The sequence below is a fragment of the Microcebus murinus genome, chromosome 9 (assembly GCF_040939455.1).
Source record: "Microcebus murinus isolate Inina chromosome 9, M.murinus_Inina_mat1.0, whole genome shotgun sequence".
NCBI lineage: Eukaryota > Metazoa > Chordata > Mammalia > Primates > Cheirogaleidae > Microcebus > Microcebus murinus.
This window is the reverse complement of record NC_134112.1, coordinates 71,625,209-71,649,493: the sequence shown is the minus strand read 5'-3', so window position 1 is coordinate 71,649,493 and position 24,285 is coordinate 71,625,209. Positions and strand designations below refer to the sequence as shown.

Genomic DNA, 24,285 nt, shown 5'->3' with positions numbered 1-24,285 from the left:
ATACTCAGTGGGAGAGACAGGACAGAGTATTTATTTCATCCTACCTGGAAGCAGAGTTCCCTGCTGTTCTTTGTGCTAATGGTATCATGTATTTTTCTACATGTTTTAAACTTCAAAAGATACTATACTTATTGTTTTAACTATCAACATTATTTTATGTTTTTCTACAAATTTACCTTCCCCAATGTTCTTTATTTCTTCTTGCAATTCCATAATTTCATCTGGGATCATTCTCCTTCAGCCTAAAGAATTGGCTTAATACTTATCATTAGCTCTGCTAATAGTGGATTTTCCTACGTTTTGTTTGAAAGCATCATTATTTTGTCTTCATTTTGGAAGGATCTTTACAATGATTACAGAATTCCAGGTTGGCAGTCTTCCTCCCCTCTCCGCCTCCTTTTTAAGATGCTATTCTACCATCTTTTGATTTCAGTAGTTTCTGTTGAAACATCAGAGTTGTTTTTCTCCTGAAATTAATGTGTTTCTTTTCTCTGGCAGCTTTTGGTATTTTCTCCTTGTCTTTGTCAGCAATTTATGTGTGATGTGCCTAAATGTGGTTTTCTTTGATTTATCCTATTATAAGTTTGTAGATTTTTTTGAATATTTGGTTTGATTTCTTCCATCAGTTTTGGAAAATTCTCAGTTGGTATTTCTTCAAATATTTCCTCAGTCCCATTCTCTCTCTCTTCTTCTATGTCTCCAATTTCAATTAGTTTAAATGTTTTCATTCTACATTCTTAACTTATTCTCTTTTCTGTATTTTCTATCCTTTTAATTCTCTCTGTGCATTAATCTTGATACTTAATATTGATCTCCCTCTGGTTTACTAAGCCACTGTTCTGTTGATTATAGATAGATCCTCAACTCATCTACCTAATTCTTAATTTCAGTTACTGAAATTCCACCCCCAGTTCTGGATTTTTATTAATATTTAAATCTTTTGTATAGATTCCAACTCTCTTAAAATTATCTGTTCCTTTTTGTTATTTTTGGAATATTTTAATTTTAGTTATTTTGGAGTCCCTCTCAGATAAATCAGAACTTTAAATTACTTATGAGTCCAGTTCTATTTTCTGTAGGGTTTTGGGTTTCTTGTTGGGTTTTTGTTGATTTTTTGGTTTTTGGTTTCTTACTGGTTTTTGTTTTGTTTGGGTTTTTTTAATATTTAATTTGATACTGGGTATAGTGAATGAAAATTTGTGGAGACCCTGAATGATGTTATATTCCTCCAGGGAGGGTCAAGTTTTCTTTTGGGTTGCAAATAGAGTATCCATGGTTCATCTTGATCCTATCTAAGGATAGTTTTAGACTTTATTCAGGCTGCTTTGTTTGCATTTTGCCTTTACTCTTGGATTTCAGTCCTTATTCCCAAGGTAAGGAGAAAAAGAAGAAACAAAAGAAGAGTACCACTTTATTTTTAAAGGACATTGTCACTGATTATAGATGTCTATGTAGACTGTTTTTTTCTTTTAACATTTTAAATATATTCCATCTACTGACTTCCATTGTTGCTGATGAAAAGCCAATGTAATTCATATTCTTGTTTTCCTGTATTTAATGTATCTTTTCCTCTGGTTGTTTTAGAGATTTTTCTTCTCATCTATAGTTTTAAACAGTTTGATCATGATGTGTGTAGGTGTGATATGTTTTGTATTTTTCTTTTTGGGATTTTCTGATCTTGGATCTATAAATTTATGTTCTCTATTATTGGACAAATTTTGGACATTCTTTATAAAGTATTTTTTGTCCTATTTTCTTTCTCCTTTCTTTCTGGAACTCTACTTACACATATATTAGTCTGATTGATATTATCCCACAGATCTCTGGGATTTTATTTATTTAATTTTTAATAAATATCTTCCCTCTCTATTGTTCAAATTAGATAACACTTTTACAGGTGCAAATTTTACAAAGTACAAATGCACTTTTACAGGTACAAATTTTACAAAGTAGATAACTGTACTTCTTGGGTCCCAAATTTTCATTTGTTTCTTATGGGTTCCATTTCTCTGCTGAGATTCTCCATCTATTTGTTCATTGTTCATTTGTTTATTCTATTTTCATTTAAATACTTGAATATATTTATAATAGTTATTTTAAAATTTCTTTCTTGCTAATTCCTACGTCTGGACCATCTCAGGATCAGTCTCTATTGACTGCTTTTTCTTCAGTATGGGTCACCTTTTTTGGGTTTTTTAATTCTCTATTAATTTTTTTTTCAAGAGACAGTATCTTTCTATTTTGCCAGGGTGGACTCAAACTCCTGAGCTCAGGCTATTCTCCTGCCTCAGTCTCCTGAGTAGCTGGGATCATAGGCACATACCACTGTACCCAGCCTATTAATTTTTTATTGTTAATGATACATTGTTAAAAGTCTATATTATGTTGTCTTCTTTTAATGGATGTTTTTGTTCTTATAAGTCCTCTGGTCTGGTCTGTTTTTATTCTTTGTTACAGCATAAGATATAGGAAAACAAGATTTTGAATTTTGTCCTAAGCATGATCTTTACACTAAGGCTTGATTATTACTTTTAGGGCATGACCTTTCTAGCATCTCAACTAGATGCTAGAATTCCTGAAGTGCTCAATGAGGTCTCTTTACCCTGCTGAGATAGAACTCTAATGTCTCTCAACAGTGGATGACATGCAGCAGGCAATCTCTGCTAGGCTTTGCAGAACCTTGTCATTTCTATACTCAGCCCAGCTCTTAGCCAGGGACCCATGGTAAATCTCCCACATAAACTTGTAAAGTCCCCCTTTTAACCACTACCTATTTTCAGAAATGCTACCCTGCCAATTTCAGGTGCTTCAATGCTCCAAACTCCAGACTCTCCCTCCTTAACTGAGACTACTACCTTGCTTGGGTTCCATCTTCTTACCCCCAGAAAACAAGGACTTTTCAGCAGAAAAACTAGGACAATTATGGGATAGTTGTAGCGCAAACCTCATATGTTTTCCTTCTCTCAAGGATTACAGCCATGTGCTGCCTACTATCCAATACCTGAAAAGATATGCCTCAAAAAGTTTTTCCCAGTTTTATAGTTTTTTTTCGGTAGGACAGTAAGTTGGTACCTGTTACTTTCTCATGGCTGGAAGCAAGTCTTTGGTGTACATTAATTTAAATGCACACAGATTTAAATGGCTGATATTAGAACTTTTCCTTTGGTTAGTGAGTGGCTATATTAGGAGTCACTGCCTTAGAAAGAAGCTGGTTCAGACTGAAAGGCAAATGACTGTTTGGTTGAAGAAGTAACTCTCCATTTTTAAAGGGTGGAGATGATTTGGTAGTAAATTAGTTCTCTTTCTTTCTCTGCCCTGGGAGATTAGACAAACAATAGATCTAACTAAGAAAATAGACTGACTCATTTGGCTACAATGCTATACTGAAGTTACAAGCAAACTAACATTAATCTCCAGAAAGAGAATCGGGCTCTGTATACTGTAAATGAATTTTACAGTCAATTCTGAGATTTCTCATTGAAATCAAAAATCAGATATTACATTCATAAATCTAAAGGTACACTGAACCCTATCTTTCCTTACCTCATAATCTGCTATAGCTAGGCTGAAGTCATATGCAATTTATTTTAGTATTTAGTAACTCTTCTTTAGGATGGTAGTTTTTACTGCAAAAGAAGTGAGGTTTGCTGTCAACTTCTTTCCTCCTAATCTTCTTGGGCATTTCACAACTACCTTTACTAGTGGACTCTCTATCTTCAAAGTGCAGGGATCCATCAAGAGAATAGGTACAGATAAGGAAGGAGTAAAGACCTTTTTGGCAAAAGATAAGTTGTATGGGGCTAAGTAATGGGTCATAAGTGAATAGGGGTGGAGAATGGGAGGGAAATGGAATCACAGATTGGGAAGAGACCAGTCATCTGGTCCAGACTGTCTCTAGACAGGTCAGGAAGGGGTGTTTGGGTGGACCTTTGTTCATATCTGGATTTAGCTTCTCTTGAACTTTGTCAGCCTTTTGCCTTTCACCAAAACTGATTTCTTCTCTCAAGACATGTGGCCTTCCTAGTCCTGCCCTAGGATGAAGTCCTGTGGAGTGGATTTAATTAGCTTTGGGGATAGTCCTTTCCTTTTCCAGGAGGTCTGTTTCAGGTTTAGGTCATTCCATTGGCCTCACCATCAACTGAAGGGCAGGTCTCCTGGCCACTCAATAATTCCCTGGGCGGAGAGGAAGGGCCTCTAAGTTGATGGTCACACTCCATGTATTTCTAATACCACTTAGCTGTGAGGACACGATGTGCTGAGAGGGGTGGAACTTTAAATTGGAGTTTTTTAGATACTTTCAATTCTCATTCTCCACAAGAGAATCATACAACTGCCTACCTTTCCCAGCATACACATCCATACCTCACTTTAATCACTGGTAGAAGCGAAATTTTGGCAACCTATGGTTTCTCCAAGGCCAACCATCTCGTCTTCTACAGGTCCCAAGTGTCTGGATTTACTTCAAGAAACCGTGGGACAAAGGAGAGGGGAGGTAAACTTTAGCATATTCCTCTGCTTCATCCAGGAAGGAGACTTGCGAGCATAAGCATAGAGGTACATAGGATACTTGTTGCCTTTGGTGCCTATCACCCCTACACCACCACCCCACCCCACCCCCACACACATACCCGGAGCAGAAGCGCGCCGGGCCCCGCCCCTCCCGCGCACCCGGCACAGGCCGGGCAGAACTTCCCCTGGGTCGCGGCCCAGCGATACGGAGCGGCCCTGGCGGGGAGCCCTGCTCTTCCCGAGTCGTGGGTGGCGCGGTGCTTGTTTCCCTCCCCTCCCTTTCCGGACCCAAATGGGGATGTATCTGGGTCAGCCTGGGAGGGGCCGGACCTGCCAGGGACCGGCGTGGGGGAAGGGGGTGGCGATGACAGCATCTTTCAGGTTTTTGGCGTCTCCGAGCTTCTCCCCGTCCAGCCTCTCACCGAGCTCGAGCTCCGTCCAGCGAGGGCGACGCTCTGGCCCGTCTAGGCCTGAGGGGTTGGCGGGGAGAGCCCGTCTTCCCTATCTGCACGCCCCCCACCCCACACCCTGCGGACAATTCGGCGTCTCCGCCCCGAGCATACACAGTCCCTAGTCCCCAGGGCACGCTCCCCGGGCGGGCGGCGCGTCCCTCCACCCCAGGAAAAGAGCAATGGAACAGTTCAGGGCCGCCGCGAGTTCCTGGTCTTCCTTCCTTTCCGGCGATAAACTGCGGGGCTGCAAGCCAGTTGCTGCTCAAGATGCTCCACCCGCGGGCCCGAGCCCCCGTCAGTTGGCTCTGTAGGGGCCCAGGCCCAGGACCCAGCGTCCCTTTATCTCCATAAGGCGCACAGGCTGAGCTCCCGGGCGGTGAGAGGTGCAACCACTGCTGGGACGCACACGCCCGGCGGACGCCTGGGTGCCTCGATTCCTCCCTACGTGATCCTTTGCGCTCCGCAGCGCCGGGGAGCAGCTGGGTGTGCATAAAAATTGCATCCTTTCTGGGCGCTTTGGCCGTAACTGCTGTGTGAAGTCCCATTGGTCAAGGACCCCACACACACACTCTCGTGCCGGTCCTCCCTGCAGTCTCTGTATATAAGCCCAGCCCCCCACCCCGGCCCCCTCAACCTTGCCCTGCATAGACACGGCAGCTCTAAATTTACAAGTGCTTGCTATTCCTGTCAGCGTCAGGGACAGAAAATCATCCCTGGATTCTTTTATCCTGTACACAGTAGTCTCCTTATCCTCCCCCTCGTTTCCCTACTCTACAAGCTCAGGGACTTCTGTCTGCCGGAGGGTAGCCTCGCCTATCCGGAACGCGCACTCCTGAGGTTCGAGCCCACGGATGCTCTTTGGCCCGGAGCGTCCCTAAAGGCGCCTATCTGCGGGAGTGCTAGAAGCCACGCAGAGGTGTTCCTCCCTCCCCTCGGCCCCAGTCATCTCTTGCCATCATTCCCTCCACTCCGGTATAAAACCCGGCGCTTCCCCCACCCCCGCTAGGCGCAGCGCCCCCTCCCTGGGCTGCGCCCGCCGGGGAGCCGGACAGGGGCGCGCGGGAGGCGCGCAGAGCTTTCGGGCTGCCAGCGCTCGCCGCGCCTGGGGAATTGGGCTGTGGGCGAGGCGGCCCGGGCTGGCCTTTATCGCTCGCCGGGCTCGTCGTTTGAAACTTTATCAGCGAGTCTCGCCACTCGCCGCAGACGCGAGCGGGGGGCGGGGGCGCGGCGAGGCGCCGGCGGCCGTGACGAGGCGCTCCCGGCGCTGAGCGCTTCTGCTCCGGGCACGCATGGCGCCCGCACACGGAGTCTGACCTGATGCGGACGCAAGGGGGTTAATATGAACGCCCCTCTCGGTGGAATCTGGCTCTGGCTCCCTCTGCTCTTGACCTGGCTCACCCCCGAGGTCAGCTCTTCATGGTGGTAAGTCCGCGCGCGCTGGCGCGGGGGGATTTTGGAGATGGGAGCGGGGACCGCACTGGCCGCGGAGACCCTTCCTGGCGGCGCGTCCCCGCGGCCGCGGCAGTCTCGGGTGCTGGCCCGGACCCTGGCTACTGCCCTCTCTCATCGCCCGACCGCCGGCCCCCTCACTTTCCCCCCCCGGAAGATCATTTCAGCTTTGACAACTCCAAAAAAACCATATTCCCCCTCAAATGAGGCTCTGGTGTTTGGTTTATTTGGATCCAGCTGAGCGACAGCAAAATCAGCCAATTTCTTATCCTGTTGAGAGACGCGCTAGCCAGGTCTCGAGCTCTAGCACAGACGCGTGTGTGCGCGCGCGCGTGTGTGTGCGTGTGTGTGTGTGTGTGTGTGTGTGTGTGTGTGAATTCACCTTGAAAACCACAATCGCCCCCCCACCCCGCCTCCCGCCCTCCCGAAGCTGCCTCAAGATAAACCGACGGGCCAATGCAGGCAGTCAGGAGTTGCAGAGCCCAAAGCGTGTGATTTTGTATTATTTCCCGTCCTTCCACATTCCTAATGCTTAACACGTTGGTGCCTCCAGGTAGAGACTATCGCCTTAATACAAAGCTGCAGAACCCAGGGTCTTCCTCTAAAATGTTACCCTGTTCAAACCCGTCACCCCAAGCAGTAATTTCGCCACTTTCTGTGATTTATTTATTTATTTTTGCATAGTGATGGCACGTTGGACGGTAACAGGTCTTGGCGTCGCTACAAGTTCCAAAGGCAGATTTCTCTCCCCGTCCAGGAACTCTTCCCCATCTCCCGATTTTCAGATCTTGGAAAGAGATGGACTTAGGAGTCCTGTAACTTCCTTGCACCTAAAAGTTTCAGAACAGATATTAAAATACTGATTCAGAAAGACCGGTTATCGTGGGCTATTTTTTTAAAGAATCTGGCAAAAGTGGGGAGTCTCAGAGAAAGAAAGACTAGAGCAGGGAACTTTTTAGGAAGACACTGGAGCTCTTCAAAGAGCAAGGCAAAGCGCTGATGGGAAGAGGGGTTCAATCCCTTCCTAAGCCCGCTTTGAACAGGAAGGCGTTTAGCTTTGACATTGCTGACACAGGATCAAAGATTGATTTATCCGACTGACCATTTTTCAATAAAATGACTATTTCTGTTTCCATGGGTGTATAAACATTATTTATTGCTCAGGCTTTTTGTCACATTGTCTCTCAGCTGTCACTTAAATATATTTTTTGGAAGTCACAGCTGTAACGATTTTATGATCATATAAAATAATGAAAATACAAGAAAAAGACATTCTCCTTGTTTGATCGCTTCAAAAGACACCTATGGCAGCTTGGGTTATATAAAAGGTACCTTTCTAAACATTTCACAACTAATAGAGAACATCTGGGTAAAGATGATGATGTAATTTTTTGTTAAAGTTTCTTTTCAAAAAGTACTTTATGGAGCTATAACACTGTTTGATTCTTCCAAACATTTAGTGTCCTTAATAACAATAGAAAGAATTTCTTCCAAAGGTTTTTTTCATAAAAGCCAAAAAGAGCTAGAAAATGGAAATATTTAAAGGACTCTTCAGTAAGGAAAGAACAGCATGTCTGTGAGGAGAGTGTAACATCAGATACCAGCAGGTGTTGATTAGACAGATACAGACAGTTTTTAAGACATTATGTCAAATAAATGGGAACGAGGAGCTTCTAAAGGTCGGTTTCCCCCAAAGCCAAGTCCAGACACATCATGCCTTCTGGGGAAAAGTATTTGACGTCTTCTCCCCTAAGCACAGTGCTTCTTCCCCCATCATTGAGTTCCCCAACCCAACCAACCCAGACCTTGCTTCTATTGCCCTGCCCAGAATGTCACCCGGGGTCCCCACTTCATGTCTAGGAGACAGTCATCACTTCATTTTGGGCATGGCTTCTACCAGGTCACTCGCCATGCCTGCCTCGCCTGTTTCTCTACTGAATCAAAAGTAAATAACTTTTTGCTTTCCAATACCACCAAAAAGGATAAGGAATTCATACTTGAAAAGTGCTTTGAACTCCTTCGTCTCCTGAGGAACACTGAGCCAGGTCTTGCTGTTCACATTGCTCTCACCTCTGTGTTGGTCCTTTCCAGGTACATGAGAGCTACAGGTGGCTCCTCCAGAGTGATGTGTGACAATGTGCCAGGCCTGGTGAGCCGCCAGCGGCAGCTGTGCCACCGACACCCGGATGTAATGCGTGCCATTAGCCTGGGTGTCTCGGAGTGGACAGCGGAGTGCCAGCACCAGTTCCGCCAGCACCGCTGGAACTGCAACACCCTGGACAGGGATCACAGCCTCTTCGGCAGGGTCCTGCTCCGAAGTAAGTCCCCTGCCTTCACCCAGCTGCGTGGGCGCCGGAGCTCAATACATAGTCCCCTGAGTCCTCAAAACCCCCGCCCATCCTGTATTGCATTTGATTTACTCAGAAGTTTGTTCCGTTGGGTGACATTGTCCCTGTTTTACAGATGCCTAGAGAAATCAGAAACTGTAGTGTAGAGGCTTACAGGAAGCCAGTCATGGAGTGGGAAGTAGTACCCTAGACTGTCGTCCCTTCACTCTTTGCCCTGTCCATCAGCCATGTTCAGATTGTTCAGATTTTGTCTCTAAATGAAGGGAAGAAGTAGCTACAAGGTTCTTTTGACTTTTTCCTCATCTTTCTGGGACTTCTCCAAAAGAATTTGAGCATATGATCAGGATAGAATGCTCAAATCTTTTCACTGCTGAAGATTGTCATGATTATACCACCACCATGTGAGTGTTATTAAGAAGCAGAGACAAATCTCTCTACTCACCACCTTTGACTGCCCATTCAAGGACTCAGCCTTGGGTCACTCTGTGTCTAAATCAAACATTTTTTCCCCCATAAGGGCAGGAATTAGCCTTTGTTCCCTGTACCGTGTTTGGTGCCTTGTGTGTTGCAGGCCCCATTCATTCCCTATGAGGAATTCATTACAATGAATGAATGAACTTATAGTAAGCACCTGTTATTTTCCAGCTACATTTTAGACAATAAGGATATTTTTGAAGAATAGGGGTGGCAAACATGAACACACAGAGTTTTTCTTTCTGAGAAGGAGCCTTAAGTGTTATCTAATTACATACTAAGTTTCCTAAAAGTTCTGAATATGGAAAGCAGCTCACTAGCTGGTATATAATCTGAGAAAATGAATTGAAAATTCGATTTCATTTTCCAATAATACCCATCTGCTAACCTGGCATTATTAGTATTCTCCAAGAAATATCACAGCCCATTTGCTATTAGGAAATCTGACTAAAAACACAGCAGTTTATGTGTGAACCCCAGAAACAGGAAACTTTACACTTGTTTTTGCCCACTGCTCCCCCCATTCCTAAGAAAATCATCCAGACTGTGCACTTGGTAATGCTTAACAGAGGGTGTTTCTATCATGTAATCATCACAGCCCTAGGGTTTTATGAGGCCAAACGCATAACTGAATGTCTCTAAAATCCCCCAAGGGCGTAGTACTCTCATTCTTAGAGTATCCCTAAAGTTAATTTACTGCGATATTCTGCAATTTTATTCTCTAGTTTAAGAACTATATTCTTCTGCATTCCTTTTGGAGTTTCGATATGACATCGCAAATTTTTGAAAGGTTAATAGTAAATTTCAGCTCCATGGAATTTTAAGACTTCACCTAGATTATCTCACCAGTGAATCAATTAAAGTACTGGACCTTGTCAAAGAGCTTATGCAAGTATCTAGCTCAATTAATCTTTGCATATACTGTGTGCAGGTTCTCAGTGTTTAAAATGTATCAAGATTTTTCTTTTTCAAAGTGCTCATAACCATTTTGCAATGATTTCAAATTAGATGTGCTTCTCATTTATAAAATGGTCACCTCTAGATCCATTAAGATGTCACCATATGAGAAAAAAAAAAAAACAACTTTAGATCACAAATCAAAGAAGCAGTTTTGACCAGTGATCCTAAAGATAGTATATCTGTGAAAGCTGGAGATTCATTCATAAAATACTTTAACATAATGGCAATGTTTGTTTCTTCAGAGTTGTAGAGTTGAGAAGGAGGAGGTTAGAACTAAAGGACATGAAACTAGTTTGACTTATTCTAGGGCCTCAGGTAAAATAAGAGATTCTAACTTGTAATTCCTTTCTTTCAGATGAAGCTCAAATGGTTTGCCAAAGTACTCAGAACTTAAAACACTCGTGCTACACAATTTCTTTCCATTCTTCACAGAAGGCCAGATTCCTTCCTACACATTTATGCAAACTCCTGTGACTGTCAGTGATGATTTTGTGTTGGTTATGGGAGGGCTGAATTTGGCCTTAAGCAGCTTATCCTGGAAATAATCATGAAATTCCAATGAAGCTATCCAAAGATTTTCACAATTAATTTGCTTGGAGGGAAATTTACATCTTAGAGTTGTGAAAAACTCTCCTTTGGAAACCCGAATGTGCTTATAGATGAATAGGAAAGGCAAAGAGCCGCACCATTTATAGGGAGGACATAAAAGTTACTAAAATATCCCGTGATCATACAGAAATGGAGAACATTTTCCTGTTTTGCTTGAGAGAGTCAGAGTAAGACAGAACAATTTCAGAAACATTTGTAATTTACTCATTCAACAGACAGTTACCAGTCACAGGCAGAGAAACAAAGAGAGAACTTGTAAACCCAAAAATATTCTCGCAACAATACACCTCCAAAATTGTAGAATGAGCCTTAAAAAACAGTAAAGGTCTCAGCCTTGTAAATGTTTTGTTTTGTTTTGTTTTGTTTTTAAAAAGGCAAACATTTCAAAAGAGAGTTGAACAGCCCATAACCTTCAGGAAAGCCTAGCTTCTACTGTTTTCCTTCCAAAGTAACAATCCTCCGCCCCAAATAAAAACTCTGCCTATGTACTTAATAGATATTCTTGATTTATCTCAATCCAAAAATTAGAGAAACTTCAATAGTAACACATCAGGAAGTTTAAATGTCACCATTTAGATTTGGATTTTGTTTCATTTTTGTGATGGCTTTAAAAAGAATAAGTTTTTCTAAGAAGAGGCCCAAAATCAAAATTTGTTTTGTTACAAAGCCAGCTCTTGAAATGTGCTACTATTTCACACATAACATTTTAGTGATTCATCTAAAACACTTAACTGAAAACATCTTAAGGCCATATCTACATGATACCAGACCATCTGGAGGTAAAATGAAAAGTCAGTCAATGTGCTAATTTAGTAATGTGTTTTAATAATAAATGAGAACTATCTATAAAGGTATTTTTTTGCTTTGGAAATGATTCCTGAAATGTAACATATTGTGGGTTTTTTTTTTCTTTCAGCCAACAAATTAATGTAATTGTTTGCAAGTTGCACCAGGATGAATTCTGCACTTAGATAGACAATTTATTTCTCTATTGCTTTCAGAATACTGTCTGGTGTCTGACATACTATCATCCACATCTTCTATGCCTTTCCCCTAAAAAACCACCGCTTAAAACTTCTCTTCTTTCTCCTTAAAAAATAAGACCAGTGCAAAATACTTAAGCATTTGGGAATTTTTCCCCTATGTGATCTCTCTAAACATGGGCACTGGACTCCAAATCCCAAACCAGGCTTTAGAAGATAAATGGGGTAACTATGGACAAGGTGTTTTCCTAAACTATAAAAATGGGTATAATAAAAATTTTATTTATCTGAAAGCCACTACCTGAGATTAAGCCACATTAGCATCTATTAGTCACCTTCTTTTATAAAACATCGCAATTCCACTTAGAATATCTGTGGCCCTTATAATATAATCTGGGACTCTTTAAAACAGCTCCTATGATCGTAACAGTTCTCTCTGGAGAGCACTACCTGCTACCTATGGCAAATATTCATATAATTGATTTTACCTAACTACAGGGCATGATTGATTCTTTTTTTGATGGTTAGAGGTTTGGGGGAGATATTTTCTGAAGGCTGAGGTAAGTGCCATTTAATATGGTGTAGATATGTTTTCCTGATTTTTAATAATGAGACTAGCAGAGCAAATATTGCGAGGGATGTATAATAAATTTTAGCACTGAATGACAAACGGAAACAAGCAGGGCTTCAATGCGAAAGGGTGGTTTGTTCTCCCAGCTGTGTGGTTCAAAAAGTCACACTCGTCTTGACATGTTGAATCACCGAATGGTTCTCTGCTTTCTGCCTTGCATTGGCATCAGGTTGCCCAGCTTCTATTTTGATTGTTAATATATTTGCTGCAGCAACCATTAATAAAAGGGCATGCTAATAACAATGAAATACAGCTCCACTTGAAAAACGAGGTGCACACGGACCCTAAAGAGCCTTATATCTGTCACTATACCACAACACCGTGTTATGAGTTACTACAGATTATTAAAATAATTTAATGTAGTTATTGCACTGAAATATGTACCTTTCAGCCTGTAAGTAAAAGTAGGCTGTGCTCTAATAAAGAACAATTCTAAGAAAGCACCCCAAAGGGTTTTTGCCCAAGTCTAATTATAGGCGGTAAATTTGTTTCCTCCCAGAAAAACCAAAGAAAGGCTTTTCACTGTCTTTTACCCAATACTAGTGATTAGTGCAGGTGTTCCAGAAGAAAGTAAATTCACCTTAATAGTTAGACATAGTATGTAACCCAAGGATATTGCATATTGCCTTCAACAATCTCTCAATTACTTGTGAAAGTCAATGCCAAGCCCAAGCTCTCCAGTGTTAATGCAAGGGCCTGCTTACTGCCAGAATTCTCTTCCCACCTCAGTCCCTAGATTTCTTTGAATTCAGTATTTCATTCTCAATAATTTAAATGCATATGTGTGTCCTCAGTAATGCCTAGAGGTTTGGAAAGTTTTTTCAAGTGAAGCCGTGGTGTCATGAATACCCAAATATATTATGAAATTATAGCACTGTAGAATTTCAACGGTATTTCATAGATGAGGATACTAACGCTTAGAAATGCTATGCTCTTCTAGGACATCTAGGGCTCCTGGCTAACGCAGGGCAAGTGTGTGTCTGAGACTGATAGGAATCTAGGGGGTGGGCTTGGCCATCTTTGATAGTCTTTATTTACTTTAAGCAGAGTTCTCATACAGATATCTAAATTGACAAAATCCTGTACTAGATGGAGATGATTCATATATAAGGAAAGAGCCTCGGCTCTAGAAAAGAATCCCTCAAGAACACCAGAACTTTTTTTGTCCAGTGGTAGAGGATGTCAGAGGTAGATCAAGGATGAAACAGTCATCATGTGAAAGTTATTCAGAACGAGCACTACCAGACCACTTTTAAGAAAAGCATTTTTGTTTCAGGTAGTCGGGAATCTGCCTTTGTTTACGCCATCTCCTCAGCTGGAGTTGTATTTGCCATCACCAGGGCCTGTAGCCAAGGAGAATTAAAATCCTGCTCCTGTGATCCAAAGAAGAAGGGAACCGCCAAGGACAGCAAGGGCACGTTCGACTGGGGTGGCTGCAGTGATAACATTGACTATGGGATCAAGTTTGCCCGAGCCTTCGTGGATGCCAAGGAAAGAAAAGGAAAGGACGCCAGAGCCCTGATGAATCTTCATAACAACAGAGCTGGCAGGAAGGTATGGAAATGCAAGAGTGCTCATTGTGCAGACTGCTTGGCTTTATGAATCGCTTAAGCAGAGCTTATCTTAAATCTTCCTAGAGTTGATAAAATGAGATAAAGTCACAACTTCCCACTGTTCCCCAGACCATAGCTGTTTGTTCTAAAGCCACTGACTGGGTTGGAATATCCTCATCCACACTCCACCTTCTTTTCCACAGCTGAGCTGAAAGAGTCCACCCACTGCTTTTGGCTTGTGTTGAGTCAAGTGTTTTATGGTCCCTGTGGATACTGTATCATCTGGGCAGAAGATATAATCTGTGCGTTAAGATAGTGCTTCATCCCACATAGGAATGTTATGTTGGATGCTAATATCTAAGGGATATCAAGACCCAGAGCATCTTTTCCCAAACTTTTCACAAAAGCAACTCACCAGGTATGGTTTGTTGGCTTCTAGATTCAAGGATGCTCTCTTTTAGAATCAGACCCAGCCAGCTCTTCCTCATGACTTCTGGCATTGAATGAGTAAGTAGACCAGGGGAAGACATGGTCACAAAAGTATACTCCAGTCCCCTGCCCTCTAGTCCTGATTAACCTCCTGAGCTGTGGGTCAGTATTCACCCACTAAGCTCCACTTGTTAGATGAGGACACTGAGGCACTCACGGTCCTCAAGGTCACGTAGTGAGTCAGTAGAAAAGTCAGGGCAAGAAGTCAGGTTTCAGCTCCTAGTCTGGGGGTGCTTTGACTTAGGACTAAACCATTTCAGTGCCAATGTTCAGCTTCACTGATGATCCCTGTCTTTCCATATAGTGACATGACCAGAGTAACTAGAGAATCTGACTGCTGCACTTGATGCTTTTGTATGGAAAGTATAAACTGGCTTGGCTAATCAAATATCTGGTCAGAATGATTCTAGAATAATCTAATTGCCAATAGGAAGAGATAACCATAATTTGTCTTTTATCAACATAACATAAAAATGTGCTTGATATTAATATATAAAGAAAGATCAGCATAAAATCGAAAGGTCCCTGGAGAGGCTTTAATAGGAAAAAGAATAGAAAAGAATGCAGATCTGTTTGGATGAAAACCCTTTTACTAGGATCCTAGAGAGAATGAATCTTGTCTAAAGGAAGTTGGAAGGAAAGAACTGTTTCTTAGCACATAGAATAAGATGAGTGTGACCTGAGCTGTTTACAAATAATACCTTTCTTGAACTTTCAAAATCAACATTCCTTATTTTCATGAATTTATGAACTTATAGTGACTACTGCCAAGAATATAGACTATGGTTGTGCAATACTCCAACTATTGGTAATTACTGCTTGTGCAATGATTTGGATTAAAAAAGTCTACATTGACCTTTGTGTTAACATTGATACTGCATGTTTAAGTTATAAAGTGTGGTGTCTTTGATAGGAGTGTGCTGCCTTAATTGTTCAAACAGGGTGTCCAGTTATATCTCTCTATTTGGAAAGATGAAGGCATATGATCATACGTTGTATCCACAAGAATGTTGGCTTATCAAAATAAATGTTAATTTTGCTAAATAGGTCATTAGATAATGAATGTTTCAACTCTTCAAGACAATAGATCTTAACTATGATATTTTAGGCCCTGAATAAACATGACTTTTAATGTAAATCACATGATTCTTCACTGTGTAGAGGTGAACAGCTGTCAGGCCTCAGATATTCTCCTGCCTACTCTGCAAAACTTAGGAGGCTACTTTTGATTGGAATAAAAGTGCATACACTGACTTTTTAAAATGTGGCTTTAATTAATGGTGGGTGGGCAGACTTTTTCAAGGAGATGCATGATGTCAGTGAATATGAACTTTAATGAGAGTAAATGTATTGAGATAAACATGCGTCTCTAATTCTCTTCTTGCGGTCATTAGACCCCCACTCTCTCCTCCCCCTTCGTACCAGCAGAAGGTCTGTGAAATCAAAATGAGAACAGGCTGGGCTTGTGTTTGAAGGCAGGCCTCCTGAGCTAAGCCCCCAACTGGCCTGGTTCTAGAAAACTCCATCCTCCCAGGGCTGACAGTAACATCAGTCCACTTTCTTCTTTTTCTCTGGGCTTTTCAGTATTTTCCAAATTGTCCAATATGAACATCTTCTACTTTTCAAACTGGGAGGGTCGGGAGAGACCAGTACATTTTATTTAAAAGAAAAGCCATCTATTCCAAGACTGTTCTGTTTAACCAATACTAAAAGTGAGACTTCAACACTTCCATTCACAATAGGCCTTAAATTTTCCCCAATATTTGAACAGTTTATTTATTATAGCAGCTGGTTAGAGCACCCTCATGTGTCTCTGTACTGTAACATCATTTTAGATCCTCTGTGCTATAATACCATTTATTTTAATCATAGTTTCAGCAGAATTTATAGCGATATTTTTTCCTTCATGTTTACTTGAATACACATCCCTGATCGAGTCTAGTTTTCCTCCTCCAAATAGGACTATTAATAAGTACTAAAAAGATAAGTCTACCTTCTCTTTATTCAAAACAAATATTCTATCAAGAAGAACATTCTATAGTTTCCCTCGGCTCTTTTTAGATCTGAAGAAGCCATGCTATGAAAACTTCCTAATTATACTTAAAGATAGTCTTAGGTAAATTACATGTGAAAAGTCAATATTCACCATTTATTCCTTTTCATGGGCTTGCAAATGCCTTTTAAATTAGTCCACTCTTTCCTCTAAGATGAAATAATTACAACTTCTTTTAACTCTCCTAAGGGTATTGATATCAAAATAAATTCACGTACCTAATCAAATACTGCCCTTCAATCACTCTGGAAGTTTCCGTAAGAATAGAGGACTCCCATAAAAGTACTTTCCCCAAAAGGTGTCTCCTACTATAGTGAAAATAGAAAAAATGTTGGATTTGAAATCAAACCCACCTTGGTTTTAATCTTGCAGTACTAGTGGCTTTGTTCACTGCATCTCAGTTGCTCTCATGTGTGGAAGGGTATTTATTATGTGGAGCTGTGGGAAGACAAGGGTAAGGGAGATAGCACAGAAGAACCTGGCATGCAGTCAGTGCTCAATAAAAATTAGTTCCTTTCCCTTTAGCGAAGTGAAGGTTATTTGTGACTTAGGTAAGTGAGCTAGGCAGAAATCCAATTTGAACTATTACTTAGGATTCAACCTCATCACTCCATCTATCCATGGAGTCATCTCCTGTTTGGTTAACATACTCATAAAACCAGGCATGTAGTATTTTCTAACTTACAGAATACTGTCCAGTGTTTTGTAACTTGATATTTCCAAAACCCCTGTAGGAATAAAACATGGTATGAATATTTCTACTTTTCAGAGGAGAAACTGGGCCTGAGAGAGATGCAGTAGCTCACCCAGAATCACATAATCATGAAGGTCGGGGGCTGGGGATTCAATCCCAGTTGTGTTCTCCAGTATGCCTTTGTCTACATTTCCATGTTGTCCTTGTTGAGAATTTCTAAGAAAAACAAACAGTATCTCTATATTCTAAAAAAGAAAGCATCATCATCTGCCCTTGGAAGGTAGTTAACTCATGACTTTTTTCATTTGTGTATAGCCTCACAAATTTTCTAAAATGAATGTATATGGGAAAAAGTTGTTTTCAAATACCGAAAACATAACTGCTAGTCATTGTGAACATGCCCAAACAACTTAGCCTTATTTGGGGGGTTCACAAAATTTCAGCTAATATAGCACTGCAAGTTTGAGAGCACTATTACCATGTGTTTTGGGACGACAATTGGTTCAACAGATATTTTATTAAGGAATAAATATTTGCGAAAGTTACAATTTTGTGTACTAAGTTAGATATGAATAAGAGTAAGACAAAGAAGCCCTGACCACAGGCAACTAAATTTTAGTCAGGGAGACGAGTGTAATAAAATTGCAAGGCAAGTTATATGCTAAGTTGTGTCATAGAAAAATCAGCCAAAGGTCCAGTTAGCTGAGGAGATAAAGACTGTGTCATAAAAGAACTGGGTGTTTGAACTAAAGATAAAGATTTCTCGTGCTTGAGATAGGAAAAATGCTTTCCAGGATTAAGGGACTGTAAGAAAAAGACAGATATGGGAGCAGAAAGTATATCATAAAGTTGAGGAATGACGAGGGCTGCTGTAGGGTGGAGCTCAGCACTGAAAGTTAGCAGGAGCTGAGGCTGGAAATTTGTCTCAACCAGATCTGGAGAGCTGTGAACACCGGGCAAATACGTTTGGTTGTCACTGTGAAGGCAAGAGGAAGGCACTGAATGATGAGAGAGAAAATTGAATGCCTGAGTTCAATTTTTATGCATTTGTTAACTTCTCTAGAGCCCCCTTTGAAAGAGTGGCAGATATCAAAGTTCAACTTTCAGTGATACATTTGAATTCACGACTTAAAAAATAGATTTACTAGGAAGATGATGAGAAATTTCTATCTCCCTAAATTGTATCTTTAGCCTTAAATATACATATAAAGGACTGATATACTACACTTCCTGAAGTTTATTAATAACAAAAAATTAGCATATGGAAACTGTTTGTATTTTCAACATAATGGTTAATATTATTATGGGCTACTGTATGCGTTAGTAGTTCTTAGCCACAGATGTCATCTTGACTGAGACAGTAAGAAGGACAGGCTCTGGGATCAGAAAACTGGCTCTAATACTTGAGCATAACCTTGGACAGGTTACCTAACGAGTGTTGCCATGTAAAATAAAATATGCACTCATGCACACCAGGTTTGAAGCCAGCCCAAGAGGTAGGTACCATTGTTAGCCACATTTTGCATAACAGGAGACTGAGGTACAATTCTGGGAGGCCAGAATTAGCAAATAAATTGAATATATTTGCTAATTGAAATTCTCTGAAATTCAAACGCAACTTGGCATTTTGTATGTTACATAGGGAACCTCAGAGGGTGAGGGGACTCAGAGTTTCTAGTTCCTTGTGCTGTCCAAACAAGCTCCACCCAGTGGAGCAGAGCTCCAGCCAGTGCTGCAGAGCTCTGGGGCCTGTCCCAGGGTGGCCCACTGGAGAACTGGGACAAAGCAGAGAGTTCCAAGTTCTACCTTTAGGAAAAGCCTCCAACGTAAACAGAAAGTGAATATTGTACAACATGCAACACAACCTTACGGGCAAGGAAATCTAAGTTCTAATGAAAACTTCAAAGAGTAGATCTCTTGATGCCACTTACAACAAATAATAATAAATAAATACTGAGTCTGACCTAAGAGAAGTGGGCCATGATGAAAAAGAAATCATACTCTTAAAAAGTAAGGAATATCAAAAGGAAAGAAAATAAAACCAGAATTGAACTACAGAGCCAGATTGCTTTAACCTACTATTCATCCCGACCGTCCCTTCAATAATCTTGACCATCTGTGTGGGGCAAAAATTTCACCTAGTAGATATTTGTTTTTTTATTGGTCTCCTTAGTTCATAAAATTAAATACATTTTGAAAAATTAGGTCAGTTCTGCCAGTCTTACCTCTGTCTTGTTGGATCCAAAAATAGTATGTGGGCTGTGCATGACAGTTTATGCCTGTAATCCCAGCACTTTGGGAGGCTGAGGCAGGAGGATCACTTGAGGTCAGGAGTTCGAGACCAGCCTGACAACATAGCAAGACCCTATCTCTACAAAAAAATCTGAAAATTAGCCAGGCATCATGGCACATATCTGTAGTCCTAGCTACTAGGGAGGCTGAGACAGGAGGATCATTTGAAGCAAGGAGTTTGAGGCTACAGTAAACTATTGTGATCATGCCACTACACTCCAACCTGGGTGACAGAGCAAGCCCTTGACTCTAGGGAAAAAAAAGTATATACTTGATACTGTGGTTCTTTATATATCATATGAATCAAAAACTAACCAGAATTAAAGTCTCAAAAGAGGGAATAACTCTTAATAAAATTGTTACAGTTCCATGTAAAGTTCTATTATTAATGGAAAATGGTCCTTAGACTTGCCTCATTAGTCAATAAGAATTATTATATATACGGTTAGTCTATGGTAATGTTCTTGAATTACCCAAATATAAATTCCACACCTTATATTTTCTAGCCAAGCCCACCCACAGTCGGTGTTTTTGAAGAATGACAGAGCTGGAGAAATCACAGTGTCTTATTTAAGTTAATAAATGTTTGCATAAGCAAATCAGCTATACAGTTTGCTAATAAATACTTCTTGCTTTCCTAGTTGCAGAGCATGTATGTGTGAAGGGTATATGTTAGTCCAGTTTTCAGTAACTCCTATCTTAGAGATGTGGACCTGTCAAAAGGATTTAATTGTTAATAAATGTACTTGGCTTTAAGCCAGCATCTGAAAATTAAGTACTATGTTTTTAATATGGTGTTTCCCTCAGGAAAACTGATACAGGACCAGAAATATGTTAGTTGCTTTGTGGAATACACCCAAGTAAAAAGTGAAGTACTAACACGTCTTCAAATGCTCAAGTTTAACTAAATAATTTAGTTAAAACACAGCATGTTAAGGACCTAAAATAAATCCTAACTAGGATTTCTAAGGTAAGGTCAGTTGTTAAGTTGGCAAATATTCCACATGGTATAAAGTGGTTTGCCTTTCTTCCTAATAGGAAGACCATCAGTATGACATGATAAGGGGTTTGTAAACTTAGCAAAATGCAGATACAAGATAAAAATTCTAATGTTCCTCAAAGAAGTCTTATGAAGACACCCTAAGCATTGCTTGGGCTCAACTTGCAGAAAAGCAGACTTAAGAAACCACAACTTCATTTTCCTTGGGAGAAGTTTGTCTTTATAACTGACAAAATAATTATTTTTAGAGTATAATTAGATATGTAAACACTAAGTATAAAAACTTGTAGAATTCACTGAATCCAAGAAACAGGAACCTCCCGGATTGGCAAACCCCAGTATGAAAAACACCAGCAGAGTGATTTAATATGTCACCTGCTTGGGTTATCTCACTTATTGCCTGTGAGATCTAGGGCAAGCTCCTCTGCTTCTGGAGGTTTCAAAATCCTCATCCATAAAATGAGGATAATAATACTATACGTGGTTGTGTGGAGTAAATAAAATAGTGAATATAAAGGGCTTAGCATGGTTTGCTATATGGTAAGAACCTGATGAATATTATGCTTCATTATTATACTCTGACAATAAGTTGGTACAGAGAAATATGAAACAGAATTGTTCTAGCCTACACAATGCATGTGTTACCTTCTTCCGCAGACCTTTATTTTTCTTTTAATATTGATACTTGTCTCTATGGTATAGAATGCCTTTATCTAGAAGTTTGTTTTTTTAAATTTTCTTAAATTTTAAAAGTAGAAAATAAGCCTATGCAGGTCAAAGGCGTAAAATGTTCAAAATCAAAGATGAAGGGCCACGTAAAAAAAATGTGCTAAGCTCTTAGTACGGAGGCAATTATGAGCTTATTGAAGAATTTTGTTGAGAAAATATATATATTAAGCTAAAAATGGTTTCTATGAGGTTTAACACCAAGAGAGTTTTGCTGTTTTTAGATGTTATCTGAAAACTACCTTTTTTAAGTAGTCATATCAAATGAGCTAGTATGTTTCGACAGGATGCCACAGAGTAAAAATTAGATGGGATTAAGGCAAATGGGGAGAGGAGAGAGGTTTACTAACAATCACACCTGCCAGTGTGGTGAGATAAAGAGGCACGAGGGTGTGAGAATTGCAAAGAGGAACATATGAGAAGGTGGAAAATTGAATCTTGACAGCAACCTGCATTAAGAATCAAAGAAGAAGCCAGCTAAACCTATCCTAATTATACCACCAAAGAATCCCTGAGAATTATGTCACTTCAACTTTTTTATAATAAATATTGTATTATTTCAAATGTAAAAAAAAAAGAGAATCAAAGAGGGGAGTAAAAGAAGAGACCTTTCAGGAAAGATTCAAGAGACAAAATAGGAATCAGGGTGTAACTGTATCATGGGCTGTGGCCCTAATGTTCTGAACCAAGCTTTCAGCATCACACAAGATACAGCAAGTCACTGTAACGGATATTTATTCATGTTCTTTCTCCATCTATTGTAGAAACAGGACTTCCACATAGCAACAAAAGTACCAAACTGAGCAGCAGTGCAGAAAAGTATCATATTATAAAATGGGAAGTTTTCTCCCCTCTCAATCCTTGTCTCTTTCCAGAACATTTCAAAGTGCAAACTAACTCCAGGATGTGGACAGGACATGTAATGTTTTACCTTTACCTCCCAAACCTCATTAAAATTGCAGTAATGGAAAAAAAATGGCTTAAACAAGCAATAAGGCAAATAGTCAAAGAAATGAAAGAGCTTAATGAATTTCTGGGAATTGGAAAGCAAAGGAAGAAAACTGCTAAGGATGGATAGAGAAGCCACAGTCTAGAAGGAAAGCAGCAGATGGGACAACAGCCAAGGGAACTAGGATGCCCTGAGAGTGCCACAGGTAAAAATGAGCCCTGGAGAAAAACACAGGCCTGAAAATCAAGATTAACTTAAAAATCCACAGGTGGAATAAGGAACCCCCCTCCTACCCTCCACGGGCAAAATTCCTCAAAGTCTGGCATTTAACCTCCCAGGCTCTCCGGAGTTAGGGTCCCCAGCATAAGAGCCAGCATCCTACCCACTCAACAAAATGCAAAATTCTATGGTCCACAAGCCCTACCTATACAACCAGAGCCCCTAAACATCTATTTACTACTTCATTCTTCTGTTTGGTCTACCCTATTCTTGAGGCTTTCCACTGAATTTTGTAGTTCCCTGAATTTGTTCTTCATTTCCAGGAGTTTGGTTAAACTTTTCTTCATTGTATCGATTTCTTTAGTGAACTTTTGTTCCAGGTCCTGGAGGCTTTTTGTGGTTTCTTTGTGTTGGTTATTGAGTTGTTCTTGCAGATCGTTGAATTTTCTTATGATCCACATTCAGAATTCCTCTTCTGTCATTTTGGTTGCCTGATTTTGGTTGGTGTCCATTTCTAAGGGGCTGGTGCTCCTCTTTGGGGGTGTGGTTTCCATTTGGTTCTTCATGTTTCCTGAGTTCCTTCGCTGATTTCTTCCCATGTTGATCAGTTGTTGCTTCTTTCCTTTAGGTTTTCATTTGGGTATTTACACGCCTTGTTTAGTTTCTGAGCCGGTAGGTGGTGTCTGTGGGTGAGATTCAACCACTACCGCTCACTGGTGGTGGCTGTCTCTGGGCTGGTGTCCGCAGGTCTCTCCACCCACTGAAGAGCGCACCAGCAGTCCGAGATGCAAGGGAGGGGAGAGTTAATCGCTGCTCCTACCCTTGCCGCTGGTCTCCAGCTGCTCTGGAGGTCTCTGCTTCCAGTTCTCTTCCGCAACCTCCTCCTGTGGAGTCTCCCGTGGTCTCAGGTACCCCTCCTTCTGACTCTCGTCCGCTGTATGCTCGTCTTCTTGCTTCTTTTTTCTAATTTCTGCTAGAATCTGTCTTTTCTGCAGAGACACTCTGTCTGGCAGTGTTTCTTGTCTGCCATCTTGATCCGGCCCCCTACTTCATTCTTATGAACAGACTGTCCAAGGATTATCACAGATTAGATTAAATTCAGCAGCATGAAAGAAAAAAAGAAAAAAGAAAATTGCCAGAAAATGACTCCATAAGAAAAAGCAGTAATTCAGGGACAAAAAGACAATTTTTAAAAAGCTGAATTAGTCTCCTTACAGAGATACAAGATATTAACATCTATAAATAAGAAGAGAGGCTTTGAAAAAGTGACGATTAGGGGACAAGAACTCAGAAGAGAAAGCCAAAGAAATCTCTCAGAAAGTACAACAGAAAGCCCCAAACACAAATGGAGTTTAAGGAGGTCCATAAACAACCTCCCTCTTTCCCATTTGAGTTTGAAACCAGTTGAAAAAATGGACAGAGAGATGGACTAAAAATGTCAGTTTCCCTACAAAAAAAAAAAGCTGCACTGGAGGATGTGGCCCGGAAGCGCAGTGCTTCCTTGAAGCCCACCCCAGAGCCGGGCAGACTCACCCCTCGCTGGGTAGCCATGGAGCCCCTACAGGGGAGCCCCATGCTGATGGCAGAAGACCATTGTAAGTCATTTCCCAGTGCTGGCAGATGTCCAGAAAGAACACAGGCACACAAGCCCTGCTCCTTCCTCTAGACTCACCAGTTGGACAAGTCACTTCGCTTCCTCTGGGGAGACATGAGCAATGGGGTGGAGAGAGCCAGGAGTGTTACTCAGATGGAATTTCTTCCTCAAGAAGCCAGGAAGAAAGCATTGAAAAAACATGAGAAAAAACATAAGAGAGATAGAGGATTGAGTCAGAAGGTTTAGTGACTAATTAGAATGCCATGAAGAAAGACTAAAAAAAGTAGAGAGGAGGAAAATA

General features: G+C 40.9%; 1 protein-coding gene across 1 annotated transcript in view; it reads left to right on the top strand.

Moving 5' to 3' along the window:
• Nucleotides 1-6,034: 6,034 nt before the first annotated feature.
• The window catches only part of WNT2 (Wnt family member 2), a 40,799-nt gene continuing 22,548 nt past the window's right edge, over nt 6,035-24,285 (top strand). The window contains exons 1-3 of the mRNA XM_012761108.2: nt 6,035-6,383; nt 8,502-8,728; nt 13,692-13,969. Of these exons, the coding sequence (XP_012616562.1) occupies nt 6,301-6,383; nt 8,502-8,728; nt 13,692-13,969 (588 nt within the window). The 5' untranslated portion in view covers nt 6,035-6,300. The remainder of the gene's footprint in view (nt 6,384-8,501; nt 8,729-13,691; nt 13,970-24,285) is intronic.